The sequence below is a fragment of the Triticum aestivum genome, chromosome 1D, assembly GCF_018294505.1.
Source record: "Triticum aestivum cultivar Chinese Spring chromosome 1D, IWGSC CS RefSeq v2.1, whole genome shotgun sequence".
Classification (NCBI taxonomy): Eukaryota; Viridiplantae; Streptophyta; class Magnoliopsida; order Poales; family Poaceae; genus Triticum; species Triticum aestivum.
In genome coordinates this window covers 348,016,342-348,025,364 of record NC_057796.1, presented here as the reverse complement: position 1 = coordinate 348,025,364, position 9,023 = coordinate 348,016,342, and the positions used below count along the sequence as shown (strand labels likewise).

The 9,023-nt window shown below is 43.2% G+C and overlaps 1 protein-coding gene across 1 annotated transcript; it reads right to left on the bottom strand.

Annotated features, from left to right (window-relative positions):
• Window positions 1-2,692: 2,692 nt before the first annotated feature.
• On the bottom strand, window positions 2,693-9,008 carry LOC123181979 (autophagy-related protein 18h). The gene is made up of 9 exons (XM_044594402.1): window positions 8,774-9,008; window positions 7,640-8,101; window positions 7,096-7,530; window positions 6,720-6,965; window positions 5,810-6,634; window positions 5,571-5,734; window positions 4,060-4,184; window positions 3,353-3,976; window positions 2,693-3,250 (listed from the first exon to the last, which is right to left on the bottom strand). The coding sequence occupies exons 1-9, from the start codon at window positions 8,945-8,947 to the stop codon at window positions 3,246-3,248; spliced, it is 3,060 nt and encodes a 1,019-aa protein (XP_044450337.1). The 5' UTR covers window positions 8,948-9,008; the 3' UTR covers window positions 2,693-3,245.
• Between the last annotated feature and the right edge of the window lie 15 nt (window positions 9,009-9,023).

Below are 9,023 nucleotides of genomic sequence, written 5' to 3'. Positions count from 1 at the left end.
TCTGTTTTCCTCGTCTTCTCGCCCCGGTGCATGGCGCAAGTGTTATCTAGGAGTAGGAGAGGGGAGGCTAGCCGCGGGGGATTAGGATCACGGGACGGGAGGGAGCGCGGGGTTTCTGTGGTGGTGGTGGCTGCGACCGGGAGCGCGCCAGCGCCATGGGCTTGGGTCGGGCTTTGGAGGCTTCCTCCCTCGTCGCTCTCGATGCGTGCCGTGCGTGATGTGCTGCAGCCAGTGTGGGTGCGTGCCCGCGTCTGGGGTCGCCTCGATCGTGGATAATAAGGCTCGCCGCGTTTCGGCGAGGCGGCGTGTGGATCCGGGCGACGCCTCTCCGTTATTCCGGCGCCGGCGCATGGATTGCTGGAGCTGTATTTTAATCTGGACGGCCATTCGGCACGTTTGGTAATGCAGGGCTCATGTGCTGTGATGATTCACCGTGCAAATGCGTGGAATACTATACTTCCTCCATTCCAACATAAATGTGTCAACTAAATTAAATGGTCAACAACAAAACTTGCACGGTGGATAACTTAGATGATTGCCTCGTTAACCACCTTCATAAGTTTTGTAGAGTATAACTCAGAGTTCACTTCTAAACTTGATCTGTAAAGGTAGAGTTCGGTTAGGAGTCGCTAAGCAGTATGTAATACTACCTCCGTTCCAAAATTCTTGTCTAACATTTGTCTAGATACGGATGTATCTAACACTAAAACATGACTAGATACATTCATATTTAGACAAATTTAAGACAAGAATTTTGGGATGCAGGGAGTATAATTGTTCAAATAATTAGGGTTGTCCATTGTAGAGCATCTCCAACAGCTCTCATTTCTTCAATAAGTTTTTGGTGTTAGGGGAGTAGCCCCCCCCCCCCCCCCAAAAAAAAACCCAGCTTCAAGAGGTTCTCTTTCTTCAATCAGCCAGCGGATACACTGCATCGGCCGCCTTCGGACGTATCATTATCCTTTTCTTATGTACTCTCTGCCTCCCTATGCCCGCTCGCAGCCATGGCTGCCTCGAGCGCGCAAGCCCAAGCTTAGCTCCGACCACCATCATCAGCCCAGTTGTGCCGCTCCAGACTCCCCTCTCGCCCTCTGTCGTCGCTCTGGCCATCGATGCTTTTTTATATCGGGCCTGCTAAAAATCAGTCGAAAGTCTCAGTCGATCATGCAACATTTTATGCCATCATTTGCAACATTTTTCCTACCGGTTGCAACATCCATCTTGTTGGTTGTAGCATGTCATCCCTCATCGGTTGTAGCACGTCATCTCACTGGTTGCAACATCCTTCATTGACGGTTGTAGCATTTTAGTTAGAACGGTTGTAGCATTTATTGTTGTTGGTTGCAATACCGTCGTAACATTTTTTGTCGCCTTTTGTAGCATCCAGCCGTGCCGCTTGTAGCAACAAAATCACGTTGACCTCACCCAACTGAGACTTCGTTCGACTGAGTTCTAGACACACCCTTTTTATATTTTTTTGCAACAAAGGCTTGTTGCAAAAGTCCTCCTGCAACATCATCTATGTTGCATAAATTTCTTGATTCACACAGCAAACGACATCATATTTCCAGTGAAAAAATTCTGCAACATTATTCATGTTGCAAAACTCCTCCCGCAACATCATCTATGTTGCAAAAAAGTGAAGACGAAAAAAATAATTCTGCAACAACACCACATTTGCAAAAGTCCTCCCGCAACATCATCTTTGTTGCAAAACACTTGAAGACAAAAATAAAAAATATAGCCAAAAATAACGCTTTGGTGGTTTTGCAACAAAGCAATTGTTGCAAAGCGAGTTGGGCAACATCTGCTCTGTTGCAATTCTGGATGCACTTTATTTGAGAGATCAGATGGCTATTTGCGGCTCAATCCAACGACGCAGGAGGAGGGGCCGACGCGTAGCGCGACCTTAAATTTTTGGTCTACTAAAGAATATTGGTGATCATAAAGAAACAACCCAACTCCCCTATATGGAGGGGGGTGCTCTCCCCCAATACATGCCATATAAACGTGCACCGTCGAGAATGCCTGTCGGACCACTGCGCTACCGTCATCCACTGCCACCCTGCCGAACCACCGCGCCGATATCGGACCACCGCTAATCGTTGCACCACCATCCAACAAGAGAGGGAGAAAGAGATGTCATTGACAAGTGGAGCCACATGTCAAGATTGGTATTGGGGAATGGATTGTTGGAGAGGGAGAAAGTATTACACCTACAAACCCCAATTTTATTGAAAGAGGCTCCATAACCGATTATTAGGAAGATTTATTTGAACCTGTTTGAGATTCTCAGGGTAGTGAAACGGAACAAGGTGGTTCCACACGGGGGTATATACCCCCGGATGCGGAACGCCTCCCCAAAATTCACACCAGACTTTCCCACTCTCTGATCTATGACAAAATTGTCACGGGGGCGTATAGCCCCGGATAAAGTTGCTAAATATAGACACATCCCACACATGTAATTTCCGCAGCAAGTGTCATTAAGAACATACAGAAAAAGCTGGTCCCTTTGTAAAGTAAAGAAAAATAAGAGTATTTAGATCATTAAAGTAGAGATCTAAACGCTCTTATATTTCTTTATAGAGGGATAACTACTTATCTTCAGACACCAGAAGCCACTTGTAATTCATCATTGCAGCAGTCAATTACTGAGCATGCAACACAAACACAAAGAGGAGAACATAGCTGACTTCGTAAACAGAAATCTTTCACTGAATGTTTATACAGTTATGTCACATTAATCGTTGCTAGCATTCCTTTCTCTTAATAAAACATGAAAGTATGTACAAATAAACATGGAACATTCACAGGCCTTGGCAGGAAGCAGTCAACAAATATGGCTCGCCAGGGTTTCAGACCCATCCAAATGTCCCAGAAGTGTATCTCACGAAACAAATGGGTCTTACAGTATGTACAAAGCAAACAGAAAAAGGGCGGGCCAAGTGTCGCGGCAGGCAGTGGCAGCTTCTCGACAAACACCAAACTCCCTTCCTTCCGTGGATTAGTAAATTGCCTGGAGGGATCTTCGACACAAACTCCAGAGTGAACCCTTCCGGCAAATAAACATGGAGCGCAAGCTTCACCTTCCAAATATGTACCAAACATTAGCTTATCGACGCGGCACAACTTTATTCCACGGAAGCCTACTAGAATTCCACCATTTTCTACATAATATTGCACACTGAATGTTGTGGCAACTGTTTACCATTATCTATCCCAAGTAAAGCAGTATAGTAAGTTCAACCTGCCACAAAGAGAGAACAGAGATCAGCGCAAACACAAAAGTACAATGACCAACAATTAAGTTCAATGATGACCTTTCTATTATCACTGCGTTGTGTATTACCTTCTTCACTGAAGGCGAAAACCCCTCCAAGCATGTCATCGTTGTCCCCATCTTCCTCGGGCTTCTCTCTCTCGCAGTGGCTGCTGCTGCTGTCAGCATCAGTAACAGCTTCAGTTAACTCACGGCAGTCATCGAGTTCTGATATTTTACAATAGCCCTCCTGGAAATACTGGGTAAACTCTCCAGAGTTCTGAGAACCAGGTGTTTCATTCTGTCCAGAATTGACGCCCGTGTGACCTCCATTTGGGATATGAGTAATGGCACCATTGCTGACTAGAGAATTATTGGTTATTTCAGGCCCGCATGATTCGTTACTTGCGGGAGAAGGTGACCCATTATCAAGTGGTCCATCCAAGAGGGAATAGTTGCTCAATGGTCTGATGTGCGATGGTAAACAATCCACACCCTCTCTAGACTGAGGCATGATGGTGGATGCATTTGTTCCGTTTGGTGTAGACACATAGCCAATGTTCCCATTATCAACTTTGTGATTGGCAGTCAAATTTCTAGCTTCAGGAGATCCAATAGAATTGCATTTTTCCTTTGGCAGCATATCCACAGCAGGAATAGGTCCAGAAAATAACTGTCCAGCTAAACCATTCATGTTCTCTGTTTTTCTCATGTCTGCAAGATTAAGCATCTCTTTCAATAATAAACAATTATAATGGAGACAAACAGTAAGTTCAAATTTCACAACGTATGTTTACCGGTGTAAAATCCAGATATATGAGGCACTGGTTTGGGTCCATATGCATCACTATCCTTTGCCAAGCTATACTGTGTATTGTCGATGGCGGATAATGCATTCTGAAATTGCCGGCTTGCAAGATTGCTGCACATTTCAATATATTATTTATTTCACATGTCAAATGCAATTGTATTACAATAACTGATGAAAAACAAAACTTCAGTTAAGACTCGTCAAAAGTTCGCATAAAAAGGGTTTGACTACTTAGCACCAAGTAATAAAACTCAATATATTATTTATTTCCTTTGCCCTGTTTATCTCCATGGTAATTCTTTCCAGCACTATGACTATGAGTTAGTAACAAATCAAATATTCCCTGGGTAACTCAAAAGTTGCATTGGTTGGGTAAAAAGTATATGATAGTGCAAACCTATGCCCTGAAAAACGCCAAGCATGACACATTCATATGCAAAGCTCAAGCAGATGATGATGTCAAATAAAAAGCATTTGAGAGGAGAAATGTGATAATCTAAGCAAAGGTCTACCTAAGTTCATCAACGACACTGGCATCACTTATTGCTTGCTAAATCTGGCAAAATTACACTTTAGCAATAGAAAATTAAACTATATCCTACACTTACAAGAGGGAAGACAAAGAGTATGCAAGAGAGTAATTCAAACAATTTGAGTGTATGTTGCTAAAAGGATCCCCTTTCGAGCAAAAAAATAAGACAATCCATTCGGTAGGTTTTGGGGAAATCCTTGAGTTGATTGAGTAGATTAGTTACAGGGGTCCAAAATTAACAAGTATAAACAAGACTTAGTGACACGGATAAACATAATCCTTTGTAAGCTTGGAAGAAAACTTGGGCGAGTCCAACTTTATAATTTTCCATTAAAATGTGTGCGAGACAAGAAAGTTAGACACGTAGAATCAATATCTACTTTTGAGAGTAACAATACACGTCAGCGCTGACATTACATGTTATCTAATTTTGGGTAGTGACAGAATAGTGTGATTGCTCAGGAGCTTCTTGGCAGTTTACAGAAACATATGGCCTTTTCATGAAATATCATTTAACATAACTTAATAATTTTTCTGATTCCATGTTCAATGTCGATATCTTCGAACTAGAAATTGCTGATATTTACAAACTTATGAACATATTTAGCAATACAAATTGACATCCTATGCTCAAGACTATAGATCAAGACACTGCAGGATAATACTGAAAATTAAGTGCATTGCACTACTTGCCTATAGCTTGGTGTACAACTGTACAACAGCAATACAAAACAAAACAGAGCACAATTACCGGCAGAGATGTTCTAAAAATATAATTCAATGTGACCATAAGCAGCATTTAAATTGGTATGAAATTCAACCCCTTGATATCATTAAATAGTGGCAAAAATATTATCTGAAAAAAAACATAAGTAGCCAGCAACTAACAGAGATAGAACAATATTATAGACAACAAACAGAAAAGACTAGAATAGCATTTTTCTTTCATGATGATTTGGCATTACCTATTTTGCTCAGCATAGTGGAACTGCTTAAACACAGGGAGCAGTTCCCTCCTCCTGAGTTCAACCTCATGAAGAGCCAGCTTTTCAATCTCAATTTCCCCACCATGAATGCTAACAGCTTCCCCTGACTCTGTAGCAGGATGATCCATCACGTAGAAGCAAATCTACATATACATGAAAGATTGTTCAATATCCATTCTGTAAAATTTAGTCATGGTATCAAGACATTGCAGGCCAACCTTAGACTTCTCCCATATGGGAATCCGCCATGAGCTTATCTGAACCTCTGCATTTGAGAGATACCAGCTTGATCTTTCTTTAACTTTCATAACCTCTTTTCTGGATACACCGTCATTTGATGGAGTGAAATCAGAATGGTCACTATCCTCACAGTCAGAAGTGTCCGGTGTCATCATCCTGTTTAGTTGGTTGTGGAAGACAACATTTGCAATGTCCTGGCCTCTTTCAGGCCAGTTTGTCCGACGACAAACATCCCACCATTGAACTGGCTCAGCTGTAACATGCAACTCATCATCTTGGAGCTGCAAATGGCTGCCAGGCCCAACTGTTGGGCTGTTATCAGAGGATTCAGAACCCAAAGAAGGCAGAAGTTCATGCTGAATAACATGACCAGATGGTGAATACACCAATAAATGCTCCAAAGCATTAGCCTTCGACGGAGCCGGCAGAGAACCTTTGTAAATGGAATTGTAAAAGATAGCAGTTATAGCACCAGATGGCACTGATAGTTTTCCACTTGCAGAAGCAGCCACGTTGCTGACTGTATTTAGCCAACTAGAACCATTGTTTTTTATCCTACTGACCACCGAATTTGTCACAGTTGATGGCACAGGATGAAGCTGTTGATCCATAAGAAATGATGGCTTTGACCACCATGGCCTTGACTGACATGGGGCAAGAGGCGGCCCGTCACTGTGAGAATTCTGTGGCTGCAAACTTGAATCACCCCCAAATGGAGACAATGTAAAAATATGGCAAGTGCCTCGTGCTGAAACAATAGATACCCACTGGCTAAAATGACTAAAAGATATGTCCTGTATGACCTGTAAGTAAATACAAGGTAATTAAAAATAATGACATGGTTGTACATACTTTTAACAGAACTTGATAGTTTCTGTGTAACCATACCGCTGCTGTTATGCCACGATACAGTTTGTAAAGGTGAACATGAGATGATGCCCAATCATATCGTTTTGAACCTGAGCCATTAGCAATGCAGGTCGGCATGATCCGGAAAACATTTATGTTGTGGCCATGAACAGAGGCTGTGACCAAAAGGGTCCCACTAGGATCGAAACAAAGAGCAGATATTGGACTGGTGTGAGCCCTAAACTGTGAGATAACAACTTTGGAGGTAACATCCTTGATGATAACCTGCAAAAGTTCAATAAGATATCATTAATCTGAAACACAGACGCATTAAAGAATACATATTTTCTTTAATGTGCTATATATACTTGTCAAAGATAAAAAAATAAAAAAGCGTAGACAAGCCTCAACTAACCGTTCCCGCATTGTCAGCTTCCAGTGGATGCACAGTGGAGGGAAGTTTGCCGGATCTCCTTCCTGGACTTGATGACAGAGGAGAATTAGAACCATCAGGCAGAAGTTCTTGGCAGTACTTTGACAGAGTTTTGTACCCCATATCACCAAGATTGATTATACCAGCAGCTATTTGCTTACTGGACTCCATTGCATATCTAGCAACTAAGGTTCCATTGCTAGGAGAAGTAGATGGGCTCACTCCTGGAGAAGGTGTGAGGTTCTGTGGGCTCAGACGACCAGTGCTGGATAACACAGGACCATTGGGAGCATAAGCCAACCATCTTGAGCCAACAGACATTGGACCATACCCAATATTTGCCCCAGGTGCCCCTTGTAAAGGATATGACAAGACGCTGAACTTGTTCTCAAGAGTTACAGCATCAAAGCAGTAGATCTGGGGTGTAGCAGAAAAATATAAGAACACAGAAGAAGAAATATGCAAGTTTGTGCATCTTTGCTAATATCATTTACACTACGAAATAAGAGAACCAAGAAGAACTTACTTGTGCTGCAAGTGCTACGGCCACAACCCGGGGGCTGCAACGAACTATATATACAGCAGATCGGAATCTGAGAACATGTACGTAGGTGTGAGACTTCAAAGAGTAGAAGCGAACAACTGTTGGGGTAGAGATGCAGTTTCCAGTTTGAGGTTCAGTGCTTGTATCCCTGATCAGTGCACTTAAACGACCACCCTGAACCATGCCCAAGCCATTTGTCTCATCCCCAGCAACAACCAGAAGCATAGGATGTGATGCCCTAAATCCTTCAGTTTCTTCAGAGTAAAGAGGTGTGGGTTGCATTTGTAAAAAGGTAACTGGACCATCGCGTTTTGAGACCAATTCACAAACATTTGCAGCATCCTCGACATCAAGCACTTGAAACCCGTTAGAATAACCAACGAGCAGAACATGCTTGAAAGATGATGGATGAAGCTCTAATTTGTCAAATCCAGCCCACAAAACCTGTTCACATATGAAACGTCAAGACTGAATGCTGTCAGTGAATTTGCAAAGATATAAGGAAGCACCACGGTAGGTTAAGGAATTAAGAGCGGTTGACTAACAATAAGAGAAGATGAACCAAGCATTAACAAAATAAGTACAATAGAAACAAGATACCCCTGTTGAGCAGATTCCAGAAAAAAGGAAACATACCATCCCAATGCAAGCTTAAATGTAGCATGGATGTGCAAATTGGTATCAAACAGACAGCTGGGAATATCACAGCAGCATTATAGTGCCAAAAATAGGAAATTTGAATTCACCCAACTGTCGACCAACATGTATAGCTAACTAGAATTTCATCCATTGTATTGTAGGACTGGAAACGTCCAACTAGTTACTCCCCATATCTTAATTAACAATTCTACTGTGTGCCAACTTCAACTTCATTGATGGTCAACTGACCTCCGACATGGTTAGCTGGCCATAAAATTCTGAATCTATGCTTAGATAAGATCTAGCAGGTCGGATTACTGACAGACCATAACGACCTACCAAAAATCGGCATGCAATCAAGTGTACAGTTGCGAGTATAATTGAGCAGAAGTAACACTAGTAGCAAGTTCAACAGTTGTCTGCAACAGTTGAAAAAAAGAGGAGGTTTTGGAGGTGGTTGCGGCGGGCGGAGGCGACCTGGTCCTTCTCGTCCTCAGCCTGGGGGGCGATGGAGGCGGCGACGGAGGCCCCGGCGGAGCGCATCGTGGAGGCGACGGAGCCGGCGTTGGACGAGACCGTCTTGAGGCAGGACGATATGATCCGCAGCGAGCTCGGCAGCAGCCCATTCCTCCCCCCCTTCCCCCGCTTCATCCCCCCGCGCTCCTGCTCCTGCTCCTGCTCCACCTCCTCCCCGGAGACCAACGCGAGCACCGACCCCTCCGACTCC